General features: G+C 41.6%; 1 protein-coding gene across 1 annotated transcript in view; it reads right to left on the bottom strand.

Annotated features, from left to right (window-relative positions):
• LOC136633216 (NACHT, LRR and PYD domains-containing protein 12-like) overlaps positions 1-19,533 on the bottom strand; it is a 120,958-nt gene that overhangs the window by 34,420 nt on the left and 67,005 nt on the right. Inside the window, exons 7-9 of the mRNA XM_066608763.1 lie at positions 14,067-14,237; positions 12,515-12,685; positions 9,546-9,716 (exon numbers count right to left, since the gene is read on the bottom strand). Coding sequence (XP_066464860.1) covers positions 9,546-9,716; positions 12,515-12,685; positions 14,067-14,237 — 513 coding nt within the window. The remainder of the gene's footprint in view (positions 1-9,545; positions 9,717-12,514; positions 12,686-14,066; positions 14,238-19,533) is intronic.

Raw genomic sequence — 19,533 nt, 5'->3', positions numbered from 1 at the left:
AACGAGCACCCGAGCATTTTGGTGCTCGCTCATCTCTAATGCTTACTTATAGCTCCTGGCTCAGCACAAAAAACCCGTAGACAAAAGGAAATAGATGACATTCTATCACAAATCTCAAACCTAGAACAGCTATTGAAGCATAAAAAAGCACAAGAGGCTCAAGCAAAGCAGACAGACCTGAGAGAGAGGCTCAAAGACATACTTAACATAGATTTTGCAAATCTATTGTTATATTACAAATACCAACTCTATTCACGTCATAACAAAGGAGGTAGACTCATGTCCTCATTAATAAATAAGGCTAGGAGCAAAACACATATCACTAGCATTTGGAATAAGACAGGGAAAAAATGTCGGATTCTACAAACTTTCGCAAACTTTCCAAGAATTTTACTCAGAATTATATAACCTAAATAAATCTGAGTCATGCAAATGACAAAAAAATTGAGGACCTATTGACCTCAATCACTCTCTCTTCCCAGAGCCAAGATGAGGAATCTGACCTGACAGCATTAGTCACAATTGAAGAATTGACCACAGCCCTAAACGGCTTCCCACTAAATAAAAGCTCTGGCCCAGATGGTTTTCCCCTATTTTACTATTAAAAAAAATTCCAGGAGATACTACTACCACAATTAGCCCCCTCTTTTAACGCTATCTTAAAAGGAGCAGCTTTACCAAAGAAGCACAAGAGGCTTTTATCACACTAACACACAAAATAAGCCTTTCAGCACATGCTACTTATGGAACTACCCTATCTAAAGACTTGTGGCTTCCCTTAAAGAACACCTATAAAAAGGCCTCATATGACGCACTCTTGAGAGGTGCCTGTGAAGTCTGGGATTCTCTACGGAACGATCTGGCTCCCAATTCATCTTCTACAGCTCTCTTACATCTTATTCCTGACTATATGGAAACAAATCTTGACCGCCACACAAGTGAGTTATGGTTTCTCTTTAACAACCTCACTATAGCGGATCTTTGGTCACAACGAGCTCTCAAGAGTTAATTATTCACTGATAGTCTGTTCTCTCAGGTAACAAGCTCCCTCTAAACCAACTTCACAGAATCCATCTAACTATAACTTTAGAGAAATTTAACGTTTCCATCCTCACACCTGCTGACTAATTTGGAGCGTATTGTTGCTGCCCAGCGCAGCCAGGGAAAGAAAATTTCTTCTCTCAAAATAAAAGTTCTTAACTACACAGAATATTGTGAGACCTGCATGGGTAGTGCACATGGTCATTCCAGATGCATCAAATTACAAGAAAATCATTACAAACTTCTGACACAGTGGAGTAGGTCACAAGAATGGCTTTATGCTTACAAACTATCAACCTCAAATTGATGTTTGCTCCCTAACACATATCTGATGGTCTTGCCCATTATTAAGTTCCTACGGGAACCAGATTGAATCTATAATTAAAGATGTAGTTGACAGCTCATTTTTACTTCTTCTAGATCACATGTTTCTATCTAGACCTTCGGCAAAATACAGACCCTCCAAATCCAATCTGATCACACATTTTATCTCAGCAGCAAAATCCTTAATTCTACTATTGTGGTGCCAACCCCTTGCACCTACAATTGCTCAGTGGCTGTCTAAGGTTACTGAGATCCGTAGATTTCAGGAGCTAATGAGTTAGTCAAATAGATCTCATTGGAAATTTAACAGTATTGGGAGACCATGGATGAAAAGTTCTCACTCATCTGCCAAATTTGCACAAGTTGGGAATGGACAATACTGGTCTTTACTTCCATGTTTGACTGTACTACTTTAGATGTAGAATTGTGAATGTGATTCTTATAAGAAAAATGCTGATTGGTCCGAATCTGAGGTTTATTGAGGATCTCATTTATTACTCTACCCACTCCACTCCCCTCATTATTCCTCCTCATCAATACCCCTCCTCCCTTCCCTCTACCCCTTCCTCCCCTCCCGTCCCTTTACCCCTAACTCCGTAAGTTAAAAGTTTTGTTATGTAATCTGCTGATAACATGTGGAACAAATAGATTTTGTAATGTAATGAATCTGTAGGCTTGTTTATCTCTACAATAAAAATGAATTTACAAAAAAAAGAAAGAACAAAGACAGAAAATACAGAAGGAAAGTAGAGGAGCCAGAGACACTGATCACAAATTAAATTGTTTTTACACAAATGTACAGAGCCTGGGAAACAAACAAGGGGAATTGGAGCTCCTAACACAGGAAGAGAAATATGATGTCATAGACATCACGGAAATTTGGTGGGATGATACACAAGATTGGAATACAAAGGCTTGTAGGAAACAACTCATTTATGAGAAACAGACCTAAAAAAAGAGGAGGAGGTATTGCGTTGTATGTTAGGAAATAGAGCTGAGCGAGTATACTCACTAAGGCTAACTACTCGATCGAGCATTGTCCTTAGCCGAGTATCCTCCCGCTCGTCTGTAAAGATTCGGCTGCCGGCGCGGGTGACAGGTGAGTTGCAGCGGTGAGCAGGGGGTAAGCGGGGGGGTAGAGAGGGAGAGAAAGATAGCCCCTCCGTTCCTCCCCGCTCTCCCCCACGGCTCCCCGCCCCCCGCCGGCCCCCGAATCTTTAGAGACGAGCGGGGGAATACTCGGCTAAGGCACTACTCGCTTGAGTAGTTAGCCTTAGCGAGTATACTCGCTCATCTCTATTAGGAAACCATAGATCTCCACAAAGATTCAAGCTTCAGAGCATAGTAGTTCTGTAGAATCTGTTTGGGTAATAATACAAGGATAGAACAGAAAGGGCACTATTGTAGGCATTTACTATAGGCCACCTGGACAAGCAGAAGTTATGGGTGAACTCTTTCTACATAAAATAGCCAAGCTCTCAAAAGCCACAACATAGTGATCATGGGAGATTTTAACTATCCAGACATGTGTTGGAAATCTCTCTCAGGCAAAAGTAATGGGTCCAAAAAATTATTATCTGGTCTTGCTGACAACTTTATATTCCAAAAGGTAGAAGAGAAAACAAGAGGATCTGTTATCTTGGACCTAATTCTTACTAACATGGAGGAAATAGTTGAAGAATTGTGGGTGGCTGGGACCTTAGAAGGCAGTGATCATGCTATCCTTGAGTTTTGAATAATAAGGAGAGGAAGACCTGAGAAGATTCAGACCTCAAGGTCAGATTTCAGAAAGGCGGATTTTAATGGACTCAGAAAGAGTATAGGAAGGATCCAATGGCTGGATGTTCTTAAGGACAGAAATGTCCAAGAAGGTTGGGAAATATAGCTAAATGAAATTCTTAAAGCACAATCGTTAACATTCCCTAAAAGAAGAATGGAAAGCATTAAAAGAGACTAGGATGGATGAACACAGAACTTACACACATGTTAAAAAGGAAGAAAAATATGTTTATCAAATGGAAAGAGGGGGAGGGGGCATATCTAAAAGAACAATATAATGTGGTCTGCAGAAACTATAGGGCTATTGTCAGCAAAACTAAAGCTAATAATGAATTGAGGCTTGCAACTGAGGCTAAAATCAATAAGAAAGGATTTTGGGGTATGTCAAAAGTAAAAGAAAAGTCAAAGATGCTATAGGATGTTTACAGAATGAAAATGGTGAATTTGTTAAAAATGATGTAGAGAAGACTGAACTTTTAAATTCCTATTTTGTATCAGTTTTCTCTCAGAAAGCAGATGTAAAATCAACTAATTTTCCCTGTGCTATTGGGGGGAATAAAATAATGCAGGCTATATATCAACAGAGAAATGGTGAGGGAATACTTAGCTAAGTCAAATGAATCCAAGTCTCCAGGTCCAGATCAATTACATCCTAGGATACTAAAGGAAGCAGCAGGGGTAATTGCTGAACCACAGGCCATAATCTTTGAAAATTCCTGGAGAACAGGAGAAATCCAAGAAGATTGGAAAAGGGCAAATGTCCCCATCTTTAAAAAAGACAAGAAGATGGATTTAAGAAACTACTATCCTGTGAGCCTGACTTCTATATTGGGAAAGATCTTTGAAAAAATTATTAAACAGCATGTATGGAAGAACTTGGATGAAAATGGAGTAATTAACCAGAGCCAGCATGGGTTTGTAACAAACAAGTCATGCCAGACAAATCTAATTTCTTTCTATGACAGAATCACCGACTGGGTTGATCAGGGAAAGGCAGTAGATATAGTTTATCTTGACTTTAGGAAAGCATTTGATAAAATATCTCATACTATCCTTATTGAAAAAAATGACCAAATATGGAATTGACAAGGCAACTCTTAGGTGGATTCACAACTGGCAGAGTGATCATATTAAAAGAGTGATCATAAATGGCTGCACATCCAATTGGAAGAATGTGTCAAGTGGCCTGCTACAAAGCTCAGTCCTGGACCCTGTGTTGTTCACCATTATTATAAATGATCTGAAAGAGGTAATGGAGGGGAAATTGATCAAATCTACTGACACTACAAAGTTACGAGAGATAGCTAACACTAGAGAACAGAAGAGAGGATTTTAGAAAAACAATTCTAGAAAAGCTTGAACAGTGTGCAGCAGCAACTAACAGAATATTATTTAACGAGGAGAAATGCAAAGTCCTACATCTGGACAAGAAAAAAAAGCACATACAGAATGGGAGGAATTGGGCTAAGCAGCAGCACATGTGAAAAAGACTTGGGTATACTAATAGATTACAGACTGAACATGAATCAACAATGTGATGCAGCAGGAAAAAAGGCAAAAACAATTCTGGGATGTATTAAGAAAAGCATCGAGACTAGATCATGTGAGGTAATTATCTGCCTCTGCTCTTCCTTAGTCAGACCTCATCTAGAATATTGTGTCCTGTTCTGGGCAACCGGATTTGAAAAAGGCATAGACAAACTGGAGCAAGTTCAGAGAAGAACTACCTGGATGGTGAGTGGTCTGCAAATCATGTGCTATGAGGAGTAGTTAAAATATCTGGGAAATATTCAGCTTCCAAAACAGAAGGCTGAAAGTAAACTTAGTAGCTGTCTACAAATGTCTGAGGGGCTGTCATAGTACAGAGGGATCAGCCCTATTCTCATCTGCACATAGAAAGACTAGAAGCAATGGGATAAAACTGAAAGGGAGGAGACACAAATTAGATATTAAAAAACACTTTCTGACAGTGAGGGTGATCAATGAGTGGAACAGGTTGCCAAGGGAGGTGCCGAGTTCTCCTTCAATGGAAGTTTTCAAACAGAAGCAGGACAGACATCTATCTGGGATGATTTAGTGAACTCTGCACTGAGCAGGGGGTTGGACTCGATGACCCTGGAGGTCACTTCCAATTCTACCATTCTATACTTCTATTAACTTCAAAAGCTACAAGTAAAAATTACAGAAGGTGACGAACTACAGGCAGAACTGTCTGAGAATGTGAACAGGCTGCAGGTGGAAATGGAAGCTCAGAATCAAGATACTCAGAAATTGTTGCAAGAAGAAAATAGTCAGAAGATTCACCTGAGTACCAGACTAAAGCAAATAGAAGATGAGAGGAATGTGCTCCATAGCAAACTAGAAAAGACTAAAATTACACTACAGCAGGAATTAGAAGAAATTAGTGTGGAGCTTGGCCACCAACATCAGCTTGTGTTCATTTAATTATGCAGATGAACGTGACTGTGCTGAAGCAGAGGCTCATGAAAAAGAAATCAAAGCGTTCTCCTTGGCACACACCCTGGTAGAGTCTCTTAAAATGAGGGCTGAAGTAGAATGGCTTAACAAATGGTTGCGCACAGAAATTCCAGACTAAGTCGGCACCAAGAAAGATGCTGAAAAGAGAAGTCCGGTACGAGAGTGTTGTAGTAATAATAATAGAAATGTGTTTCTTATATCAGCATAGGCCCATGATGGCGAACTTATGATATGCATGTCAGCACTGACACACGTAGCCATAGTCGCTGACACGCGGACGCTGTCGACCGTTTACCCCGTTGTTGGTGAATACCGGCAGGGGCCGCGGCTCCCCTGCTGGTATTCACTAAGCAGCGCTACTAGCAGCGCTGATTATGGCGCATACCGTGATGTCAGTGTGTAGCCGGGATCCTCCTCCCCCTCCCTTGACGTCTCCTACCACTTGGTTCCGCAAGAGCAGGGGGAAGAGGCGTCCGGCAGCACACTGACGTCACAGTGTGCACCGGAGATCAGCGCTGCTAGCGGCGCAGAGGGCAGAGGTGGGGAAGTATATGGGTCTGGGGGGCACTGTCACTGCAGGGGGTGCTGTGTGGGGCCACTGTTACTGCTCGGGGGCCGCTGTGGGGGGCACTGTCACTGCTGGGGGCTGCTGTGGGGAGCACTGTCACTGCTAGGGGCCGCTGTGGGGGTACTGTCAATGCTGGGGGGTACTGTATGGGGCCACTTTCACTGCTGGGGGGTGCTGTGTGGGGCCACTGTCACTGCTGGGGGCCACTGTGCGGGGCACTGTCACTGCTGGGGGCCATTGTGGGGAGTGCTGTCACTGCTGGAGGCTCATTATTACTGAGATAAGTGAAGGGGAGGCTGCAAGAGGCGAGGGCCTGTGCTATGGGTGTTTTGGGTTTATTAAATACAGTTATATATATCAATTATAGATATTTGTTATTTAAACTATAAATATCGCAAATTTATGTTTTTTTTTTCTCGAAGTGACACACCACCCAAGTTATGCTTGGTTTTTTGGCAAATTTTGACACACTGAGCTCAAAAGGTTGCCTATTAGGGATGAACAAGCATGCTCGGATAAGGCAGTTACTGCCTTATCTGAGCATGCTTGCTCATCTCTATTGCCTAGGCAAACATATATATACATATATTCATATATCTAGCTTCATGGCAAATAGCTAGCAGTGAAATGGTTAACTGGTTCAATACTGTAAACTTTGTGGGTGCTGCATTCTTGTGCTGGGACCTCATACTCACAGTTTCTCAGGACTTAACAAGGTCTACAGATGTGTTTCTTATGAGAAGGACCTGCGATGCTCACCGCTCATGAGGGGAAGGGGGCACTGCTCCTTACCTCCTCCATTGGATTCCTTGGTCCAGATTGGAATATTAATAAGGTCTATGCTACTTGGGTATATAGGAATCATGTGTTCACATAGCAACATATACCTGGGGCGTAAACATATGTTCATCAGCGTCATTACATACTAGGTCAATCATGAGTTGTTATGATATTGGGAGGGGCATGCATGTAATTGGTGCGTCATATTCAGTATAACTGTATTGTACTTCCTTTCAATAAACCAGAAGAGTATGGGGGCTGACGGAGAGCATCCGTGAGTTCAAATACATATATTCATGCATGAAGCTTCTCATTATAACCAATCTGGAGAAAACCAGTGAAATCTTCTGGAATATGATTTATTCCCTTAACAGAAAGAAGTCCAAAAGTGTATTTTAACAGCCAGTAGAAGAAATGAAGACCCCGTTGGAGGATCTTAAAAATGACTTACAAGCAGCCAAGTATGCCAATTTATGAGTAGAAGGTGGCCTGGAAGCTATAGGTGAACAGTTTTTGAAAATTGAAAAAGTCTTGTAGGAAGAAATCACCTTACGTTATTTAGAAACTTCATGAGGTTCAGGAGCAGTGTTGCCAAAGAGAATTGGAAGACTGTAAGGCATACAGAGATGACGTGAGGAGTCAGTTTAAAGATGGTGAAAAAACACTGCCTAATACTCTGGAGCAGATGTGGGATGCCAGTGTGCAAGCTGAAAATTACAAATTTCTTGTAAACCAAACCAAGAAGCGTTTGTAGCAGGAAAAGATTGAAGAAATTACCAACCCCCTTTTCCCTTTGTTCAGCACCTGTGGTATGAAGTGCGATGGAGAGCTTTGTTTCCTTTGCGCATGCATGGTTTGACAGCAATGAGAAGCTGAGAGTGCCCGGAGATGGTGAGATCATGCACATGCACCTATTACCCCACCAAATCTGATATTTAAACTCAGTTATACATCACTTCAATGTTATCTTCAACCTTGCGCACACTAAGTCCCTCTTCCACTACTTTAGCAGTAAGCACTCTCCCCTTCAAGTACGTCCTACATCATTCTCAAGTATTGGTATGTGTGGGCATGTGCATGTAATTGTGCATGTGTTTTTTTTCTTCTCTATTATTTAGTCCTTTTGTAATTCACATTCCTACATTTACTGCAGATCATTCATACCTATTATACATAATTTTCCACTTATGCATGAAAGTGTTCACAGCTTCGCTTATCCATTTTTAAACTCTCAGCCCTACAAGCTCTGTTGTTGTGCTCATTATTTCCCAATAGAAACTATTTGTGCCTGAACTTACAATTGTAAATACTATGTATCTCTCACTTAGTGTGCTATTGTCATTAGAGTTAACAAAATATTTATTCTGTATTTATGTTTTTAATGACATTATTACATGTGCTTTCCTTATATCATATTCTTAATTTGTCTTTTTTTATACTTGATCACTCCTATTGTCATTCATTATTAGTTATATCATTATAACTGAGATTTTTTTAAAGACCTGTGTATGCGCATGTCCATCTAATGATTGTGCCTTATTCCCATTTTTTTCTTGACCTATATCCCTTCTGAAAGCCAGAGCAGAGCTGATGCTGGAGCTACACCCTGGAAAAGAAGTTAGGAGGAGGCTGAAAGCTTGAGGTCTGTGGCAGACTAGGCTCTTGTACTGCTATAGATTGGTACCCCAACATGTGGTACATGCATAACATGTGTCCCCCACATGTCTCATCCTGTATATGCATAACTCCCCCCCTCAAGTATCTCATCCTGTACATTGTTTGTATTGTGCCCCCCACATGTCTCATCCTGTACATGTATAACTTGTGCCACCCCACATCTCACCCTTTACATTTAAAACTTGTGTCCCCCACATGTCTCATCCTGTACATGAATAATAACTTGTGTCACCCACATGTCTCACCCTGTACCTGGATAACTTTTGCCCCCCATATGTCTCATCCTGTACATGTATAACTTGTACCCCCCACATATCTCATCCTGTACATGTAAACTTATGTCACCCGCATGTCTGAGGGCGCGGTCACACGAACGTAGGCGTATTTACGTTCGCACGTGCGCAGCGTTTAATCGCCGGAAAGAACGTTTTTCGGCGATCATGACCAGAGCTAGAAAGCGTATTATCGTTTGTTCCTACTTTGCAAACTATCTTTTCGGCAATCGAATATGCATTGGCGCGTATTTCGGTCGCATATGTTCTGTTTTTTTTTCGGGTTGCCGTTTTTACGCGCCGTAAAATCGCCCGTGCGAACGAATACATTGGAAACCAATGCCTCAGATGGTCACGTTTATACGATTGGGTGCAAAAACGCGCCGTTTATGCGCTCGTGTGAACGCACCCTCATCCTGTACATGGATAACTTGTGTCCCCCACATGTCTCATTTTGTACACGTATAACTTGTACCCCCCACATGTCTCATCCTGCACATGTATAACTTGTACCCCCACATGCCTCATCCTGTACATGTATAACTTTTACCCCCACATGTCTCACCCTGTAGAAGTATAACTTGTAGCCCGATATGTCCCATCCTGAACACCTCTCTTATACTCACCGTAATTCCTCTATTCTGCAGGCGGGACTGGACAGAGCGACCATCAAGTCACTGAAGTGAGGACCAGACAGATAGTTACCAGACAGGTTGAGTATTTTAAGGGACGGGTTATTCCTTATTACTGATGCCAACTGGGTGCAGGACATGTCTGATAGATGATTATGACCCAATCTGTAATAGTAAGAAGTTGAGGGTGATCTGTCCACAGAGCATTTGTATAAATAAAGAAAAAACATTTGTAATTAATAGGAAGTGACACAAAACCTTTTCTCACCTATCTGTCAGGTTGCAGCAGTGGAGGAACACTGGCAAGAGGACTCTATTCTGCGGTGTATGTATATACCACAGGGAGTATCACACAGTATAGGATTGGATACAGCAGCTCAGAAGACAGTATCACACAGGACTAGATTAAATACATAGCTGAACAGACATTATCACACAGGATCGAATTAGATACATAGCTCAGCAGACAGTATCACTCAGGATCAGATAAGATACATAGCTCAGCAGAAAGTATCACAAATTAAGATTAGGTACATAGTTCAGCAGACAGCATCACACAATATGATCAGGTACAGCAGCTCAGAAGACAGAATCAGACAATAGAATTAGAAACAGCAGTTCAGCAGTATCATAATAGATTAGAATTATCATAAAACAAAAGTGCAACATTGTAAAATGAGCAGAACAGAAGAAGCGCCAGATGGATATGAACAATACATGTAACCTCACTGATCAATAAATGTACAATGTACACACAGGGGGTCCCCAAAGGAAGGGGACACTCAAAGTGAGAACAATTTACAACACATAGGTCCAATTTTTAATGCAGAAGTTGTCCTGGGTCAGATTTGAACCTCCGACCCTAGTACAGCAAGGAAACAATACTAACCACTGCGCCACCATGCATTTCCTTCACTGGAGGCTCTAAGACCCCAGCGTTGCAAGACAACAGTGCTAACAACGTAGCCCACAAGCCTCCTTGTCCTTCTTAGAATGGAGGAGGAGATGGAGAGAAAAAGAAAGAAAAGGAGATTTTTTTCTTATTTTCCTATTCATTCTCTTCTTCATTTCCTTCTCCTTTTTCTACTTTTTCACTTGCTTCTTTTCCTCATTCTCCTTGTTCACTTTGTAATTCTTCTTCAAAGCATAAGAGGAAGAGAAAGAAGGAGAAAAGGGAGGAAGTGGAAAATAGAAGAGTAGGAGAACAAGGAGGAGGAGGGGAGGAGGAAGAGTAAGTAAGGAAATGAAGAGCAGCATGGTTCACATCTGACTGAGGACAAAATCTGCATGAAGTTCGAATTGTTCCTGCCTACAGAGAAGGAAGAAGCATGGTGGCTCAGTCGTTAGTACTTTTTTCTTGCAGTTGAATCCTTGGCTCAATTCTGACCAAAGACAACATACGCATGGAATTTTCCAATTCCTGTACATGTTTAACTTGTATCCCACACGTGTCTCATTCCTGCACATGTATAATATGTATCCCCCACATGACTCATCCTATACATGTATAATTTGTACTCCCCACATGTTTCATTCAGTACATGTATAATCTGTGCCCCCATATGTCTCTTCCTATACATATATAACTTATACCCCTCACATGGCTCATCTTGTACATGTACGACTAATGCCCCACAGTTCTCAACCTATACACATTTAACTTGTACCCACTAAATCTCATCCTGTATATGTATGACTTTTGTCACCTACACATCTCATCCCGTACATGTATAACTTGTGCCCCCCTACATGTCTCATCCTGTAGATGCATAACTTGTGCCTCCCAAATATCTCGTCCTGCACGTTTAACTTGTTCTGCCCACATGTATCCTCCTGTACATGTATAAACTGTGCCCTCCCACATCACATAATGTAAATGTAAAACTTGTGTCCCAAACATGTCTCATCCTGCACTTGTATTACCAGTGCCTCTTGAAATGCCTCATCCTGTACTTGTACAACTTGTGTCCCCACATGTCTCATCCTGTACATGTATAAATTGTTCCCCCCCTAATGTCTCATCATGTATATGTACAACTTGTGCTAACCCCATGTCTCATCCTGTCCATGTATAAATCTTGCCCCCCCACATGTCTCACCCTGTACATGTATAACTTGTGTCCCCCACATGTCTCATCCTGTACATTTATAACTTTTGTTCACCCCATGTCTCATCCAGTACATGTATAACTTGTACTCCCCACATTTCTCATCCTGTAGATGTAAACCTTGTACCCCCTGAATGTCTCATCCTGTATATGTATAACCTGTGGCACCCATATGTCTCATCCTGTACATGTATAATTGTGTTGCTTACACATGTCATCTATGTAAATATGACTTCTAACCCCTACATGTCTCATCCTGTATATGTGTAACTTGTACCCCACACATGTTTAATCCTACACATTCATACCTTCTACCCCCACATATCTCATTCTGTGAATGTATAACTTGTGACACCCATATGTCTCATCCTGTACATGTATAATTGTGTTGCTTACACGTGTCATATATATATATATATATATATATATATATATATATATATATATATATATATATATATATATATATATATATATATAACCTGACATGTCTCATCATGTAACTTTATAACTTGTACCTCCCATGTCTATTCCTTCACATGCATAACCTATGTCCCCCCACACATCTCATGCTGTATATTTATAACTGGCACCCCCACATGTCTCATTCTGTACATGTATAACTTGTATCCCCCACATGTTTCATCCTGTATATGTATAACTTTTACACTCACATGTTCCATCCTGTAGATGTATAACTTGTGCCCTACATCTCATCCTGTAGATGTATAACTTGTGCCCCTCATATATCTCATTCTGTACATGCATGACTTGTGCCCCTCATATGTCTCATCCTGTACATGTGTAACTTGTATTCCCCACAAGTCTCATCCTGTACATATCCCTTATACTCACTGTAATTCCTCTATCTTGCAGGCTGGACTGGACAGAGCATCAATCAAATTACTGAAGTGAGGACCAGACAGACAGTTACCAGATAGGTCAAGTACCTTCATGGATCGGTTATTCCTTAATCCAGATGCCAACTGGGTGCAGGACATGTCTGGTAGATGATTACCAACCAATCTATAAGAATAACAAGGTGAGATGAGTGTGATGCATTCACAGAGCATTTGTATAACATCTGTAACATCATTAGAAGCCACATTTTGTGTGTGGTGGATGTCAGGAAGGGCAGCAGCTATGATATAAACTGTGACGAGTAGGCCATGGTCCAGATACACAGAATCCCTAAGTAATGACTTATTCCCCACACATTCCTCATCCTGTACATATATAACTTGTGCACCCCACATGTCTCATCCTATACATGAAAAACTTGTGCCACACATGTCTCATCTAGTACATGTATAACTTGTACTCCCAAACATCTCATCCTGTACATGTATGACTTGTGCCCCACATGTCTCATCCTGTAAATGTATAACTTGTGCCCCCGTAGATCTCATCCTGTATATGTATGACTTGTTACCCCATGTCTCATCCTGTATTATTATCCATGTATAATTCTTGCCCCACATCTCATCCTCTACATGTATAACTTGTACCCTTCATGTCTCATTCAGTACATGTATAACTTGTATCCCCCACATGTCTCATCCTCCACATGTCTAACTTGTGCCACCACATGTTTAATTTTGTACATATATAATTCTTAGCCCACATCTCATCCTGTACATGTATAACTTGTAACCACCACATGTTTAATTCTATACATTCATACCTTCCACCCCCCACATTTCTTATTCTGTACATATATAAATGTTGACCCCACTTGTCTCATGCTGTACATGTATAACTTGTACTCCCAAATGTTTCATCCTATACATGTATAAGTTGTGCCCTCACATGTCTCATCTTGTACATGTATAACTCATGCCCCCACATGTCTCATCCTGTACATTTATAATTCATGCCCCCCACAAGTCTCATCCTGTATATGTATAACTTGTACTACCAAATGTCTCATCCTGTACATATATGACTTGTGCCCCACGTGTCTCATCCTGTAAATATGACTTCTAACCCCAACATGTCTCATCCTATATATGTGTAATTTGTACCCCACACATGTTTAATCCTACACATTCATACCTTCTACCCCCCACATATCTCATTCTGTGCATGTATAACTTGTACCCCCCACATGTCTCATCCTGTACATGTATAACTTTGCTCCCCACATGTCTCTACCTGTAGATTTATAACTTGTATCTCCCACATGTTTTATCCTGTAAATGTATAACTTGTAATACCGACTTGTCTCATCTTGTACATGTAAAACTTGTGCCCCCCCCACATGTCTCATCCTGTACATGTATAACTTGTAATACCGACTTGTCTCATCTTGTACATGTATAACTTGTGTCCCCCGCACATCTCATCCTGTAGATGTATAACTTGTAACCCCCACATGTCTCATCCTGTACACATCTTTTATACTCACTGCAATTCCTCTATCTTGCAGGCTGGACTGGACAGAGCATCCATCAAGCCACTGAAGTGAGGACCATACAGATGGTTATCAGACAGGACAAGTTTCTTTAGGGACGGGTTATTTCTTATTACAGATGCCAACTGGGTGCAGGATGTGTCTGATAGATTATTATCACCCAATCTGCAAGAATAAGTAGATGAGATGAGGGTGACGCATCCACAGAGTGTTAGTATAACATCTGTACATAGAGAATGTGAAGAGAAAATGTTCCCAGCTGTTAGTAACATCTATAAATGTCATCACTAGGAGCCGCCTTTTGTGTGTGGTGGATGTTAAGAATGGCAGCAGCTATATGAAATGTCCACTGACACCTAATTAATGGTCTGGATATAAAGAATCCCTGAGTGATGTCTGCACTTTATGGCATGTAATAAATCAGTGATTATTGCAGCACATGGATCTACAATAGTCATAAAGCTGGATGGAGGACCTTGTGTCAGCAGTCATCAGCAGCCGAGAGCAGTCCCTAGGGGTGGGAGTATATGTCATGACGCATCTAGACAGCCCATGACCAACTGCAAAACTCACTGACTGAATCCGGAATTATGAACAAAGCATCAGATAATCTGAAAGAGGCTGTTTGAGATAGATCTTCAAGGCTCACAAAAGATCCAATTTATGGAGCACACTCTCTTTTGGATAAACTGCATTAGGATAGAAGGAAAGCAGGATTATATCCTCATTAAGATGAAATGCCAATAGCACGTTAGGCAAGAAGGAAGAAATGGGACACAGCACTACTTTATCCTGCTGGAAAACAGTAAATGGGGGCTTGGCTGACAAGGCCACCAGCTCAGAAACTCTGTAGACAGAGGTGACTACTACCAGAAGGGCACCTTGTAGGTCAGAAGATGTGCTGGAACTTCACTTAATTTCTCAAAAGGATGGGACTGAAGTGCGTCAAGCACCAGATTCAGGTCTCAAGGTGGTATGGGAGAGTGATATGGAGGGACAGCATGAACAACCCTTTGCAGAAAAGTATGGATGGCTGACTACAAGGCCAGTGGACGCTGGAACAAAACAGACAATGCAGATATCTGACCCTTCAGGGAACTCAGATTCAAGCCCATATCCAGGCGTTTTTGCAGAAAGGACAAAAGTTGAGAAAGGGAAAACTGCATACATTTGCACCAAAGAATAAAACTCTTCCAAACACGATCGTAAACACAAGAGAAGGAAGTCGGCTATCAAATTGTCTACCCCCGGTATATGCACTGCCGAGAGAATGGGAAAGTGACTCTCTGCCCAGGCAAGAATTATGGCCATTTCCTCCATGACCATCGAGCTGTGGGGTCCAACTTCGTGATTTACATTTGCAACAGGTGTTGCGTTGTGGGTCTGAACCTGAATGGACGACCTGTAAACAGTGTCACAAAATGCTGAAGTGCTCAGAGAATGGCTCTTAATTCCAATGCATATATTGACACAATGGATTCTTGTTTGATCAAAGTCTCCTGCACTGGGAGATTCCGCAACATTCCCCTAAGCTGTAAAGACTGGCATCCATAGTGAGTACCTGCCACTCAAGAGACAGGAACGAGCGCTCAAGCTGGAGTTTTGTGGAGACTAACCATCAACAAAGTGCATGCTGAGGAACATGGATCCTCTGAAACAATGAGCCCACCTTGAAAGAATGGTCTACTGCACAGGCCGAGCGTGGAATTGGCTGAGCACATTTGACTCAGAGGTGGAGACTATCAGTCCCAACACTCCTATGCAATGCTGAACAGACACCTGTTTTGGTATTATTAGAGGGCAAACCTGATCCTGATGTTGATGACAGTTGCCCAGTGGCAATGGTACTCAGGCCCAAACCATGTAGAATAAGCCCAGAAAATCCACATGCTGTGAGGGAGAGAGGGATGACTGGGGATGGCTGACCATTCAACAAAACCTAGGCAGCATATCCAGGGTAATGTGAAGACTTTTGAGGTTGGCCACCCTGCTCAGGGCCTTTATTAGAATGTTGACAAGATATGGAATGGCTACTATTACCATGGCATGAAGGAGAGTTACTACCGATGTTAAAACCTTTGTAAACACTCGAGATAATGTAGCCAGCCCGAAAGCAAACACTGTGAATTGATAATGATCAGACTGAATGGTGGGTTTGTTGGATGGTGGGTTTGTTGGATGGGAATATGAAGATAGGCATCTTTGATGTTGATGGATAATGCAAACTCAGGGTGCCTGAGACCTGGGCGAGACAGTTCTCACTGAAAAGAAGAAAAATGTCCCCCCAACCCAATTTCAAACAGAGGACTAAGTGAATGACAATTTAGGAGGTTAAGACCAGGGGAGTCAAAAGGGTCTTGGCTTGAGGAGAGCTTAATTTTTTGATCTTGTACAGCCTTTTTACTGTCTGCAAACCAGGGACTATATTGGGTGAAATGAATGAAACTGCAACCTTTTTTCTTTATGGTTCGCATGTGTCTTAGCGTATTCTGTGGAAGGTGGGAACTTTTTCCACTGGTGGCATTAGTAAGAATTTCATCTAGTTTGGCACCAAAATGCCTGGTGCCAAGAAAAAGAAGATTTGTTAACATTTTTTTTAGAAGAAAAATCTGCCTTCCTAGACATGTGGTGAATAATGCCACCAAAGGCCGCCAAAGCATGAGCCAAAAGTTTGGCTGTGTCCAGAGAAACCTCACAAATAAACTTCCCTGCCTGGGCAATTTGATAAGCAATATCCGCCAATTCTTCCACCGAGGAACAGGAACGAACGCCCCTGTGCAGATGGCCCACTCAGACGTGACCTTGCCAACTCTGGTAGAAGTGAAGTCCTGGCCTGAGAACCAATGCTACCGTCTGTCATGTATGTGTTAATCTTCCTGTCACATACTTCCTGAAATGACAAAATGCCCACAACAGGAAAAGTGGTATGTTTTTCCCAAAGGGGACATAGGTGGATCCACTACTGGAGGAACTATTCATTTCCTCACAAGGTTCTCTGGAATCGGGTTCATAATAGCTAAATGCATTAGCATAATGAAGTGTTAGTTGTGTACATTCCATTACATGACTAAGATGTCATCAAAATCCTCATGTATGGGAAAGGTCTTGGGAGAACGCTTGGGGCATCTGAAGAAAACAATGTTGTAAATGCAGTTGGATACTGATCAGAAATCTCCAATATATCTGTTAGTGCTGTAATTAGGTTATCCACCATCGTTGAAAGTTTGGAAACCTGTCCAATGTCCATATCAGAGTCCCAGGGAAATTTAGATACCTTGCCCTCTGATCAACTACTGTGTCTATGGAAAACTTCGGGATGCACTTTAGAAGGTGCTGAATGAGAGGACGAACCTGGATAATAACCTAGAGCAATAAGACCTAAACTTCTAACGTAGTCTACCCCGAGGAGAGACCTGCAAAAAAGATGCCGTCATCAAATATATTCTGTCCAGGCGGGCTGGACATGTGGTCCAACCTGTTGAGAATTTACCGTGGATACTCGAGAAAGATTTGAAATTGCCAGCAACAGGAAGCCTACCCACTTTGGCTTGGCAATCTAAGAGGACTGAATAGGAGGGTTGCCAGTAGTAGGATCTACAACCTCCTGCCACGGCAAAATACAGTGAAGACAAAACAGATCCAACTGTCTATGTGTAAATTTGGTTTCACAGTGAAAACACGCATAACGAGTAGCTCTGGCTGACCCATCTTGAAAGTAAACATAGGACATGAAAGTGCCCACCCAGCTGACCAGAAGAGCTTGTCCATCTATCCCCGGCATCTTACACCACCAGGCAGGATGTGGTGAGCCTCCAGAGGCACGCATTGTCTCCAGACATAAAGAAGCAGCAAAAGAACAACTCATAATGGCATACACCAGCTTGGGTAAAAATCAAGGCACCCATTGGACCTTCTAGGAGATTCTGCCCACCTCTGAAGTAAGGGCAACGACCGACGGCATGGAAAAGCACCCCAAAAAGGCTCTGCACATGCCAGGGATAGCCCAACACCCAGTCTCCATCAAGGAGCAGTACATGTGAAGCTGTGGCTCTCAACCTGGGAAGGAGGTAATTACTTACCTTTGGGAAGACCATACTCACTCATCAGTCCCCCCGCACTTCACACCATCAGGCAGGATGCGTGGGACCTCCAGAGGCACCTATTGCCTCCACACATAAAAAGAAGCAGCAAAAGAACAACTCACAGCTACGTACACCAGCTTGAACGAAAACCAGGGCAGCTACCAGACCCTCTGAGGTGCTGCCCTCCCCGGAGGTAAGGGCAATGACTGATGACAGGGAGAAGCACTGCAAAAGGCTCTGCACATGCCTACAGGTGTATCTGTTGCTCTCAACTTGGGAAGGGGGTGGAAATACTCATCTTTTGGAAGACCAAACGCAACCATCGTATCACTCATGCTTGTGGCCCCAGAAAGGTCTGGTGTCAAACTGCAAACTCCACAGCTCTGGCAGTGTCCAGCCAAATCCCTCGCCAGCATTTAAAAGGAAGTGTTAGAGTGTTTTGGAAATGAGAAGGGGGTCCTATGGCTAGTGGGCCAATTGGCAGAAGCTAGATCCACGGTCAAAGCTGTGTCCCCAATGATACTGACAAGAAAAATACTTTTTTTTGTTTTTAAGATTTGCTTTTGTGTCACTGCATGCCAATAGGCATCAAATATTACATTTATTTTTTTTTTTATTTATGGAACTCTGTGTAGGCTTGCTTGTTGTAGGATGAACTCTAGTCTTCATTTATCTAATTTTTGGGAACATAACATTTTGTTTGCTTTTTATTCCATTTTTTTTCTAAAAACAATATTTGCAAAAGCTACAATTCTGGCATGTATTATTTTTAATAGCGGTCACCATGCACTATAAATATTAAGTCAAATTAATCCTAAAGGCCAGAACAATTACACCAATATAAAATTGATATAGTTTTTCCGTATTTTTTTACCAACTTTTTCACGCTTTAACAAAAAAAAAGGATTTTTTTTATATTTACACTCAAGGATACCTAATATTTGTCCTTTTTTGTAAACAGTGATGTGTGAGCATTTTTTTGCAGGATGAGTTGCAGTTTTTCATGGTATGATTTCTTTATTCATGCAACGGTTTTTTTTATAGGGGAGATAGGCAAAATTAGCTATTTTCGACAAGTTTTTTTGTATTTTTTTTAAGATGTGCACTGTGCAGGTAAATAATGTACTTTTTTGTTAATTTCTAATTTGATACAGTGTTTCTTACATAGATGTTAGGATCTAGGTGTCAAACATTTCGATGAAATGACACATAGAGCTTCTGAAAGCTGTCCTGTTAGGGTATCAGTTTAACATTCTTGGATTTTACTTGATTATTAGTATGTGGTTTTCCCTCATTCCATGGAGCTGCATCATTCCTCTTTTGTTCTGTGTGAGATGTCCTCTAAGAAGAGCAATGAGCGACATATTGATACAATAGAA

The sequence above is a fragment of the Eleutherodactylus coqui genome, chromosome 6, assembly GCF_035609145.1.
Source record: "Eleutherodactylus coqui strain aEleCoq1 chromosome 6, aEleCoq1.hap1, whole genome shotgun sequence".
Lineage (NCBI taxonomy): Eukaryota > Metazoa > Chordata > Amphibia > Anura > Eleutherodactylidae > Eleutherodactylus > Eleutherodactylus coqui.
This window is presented reverse-complemented; position numbering and strand designations above follow the sequence as displayed.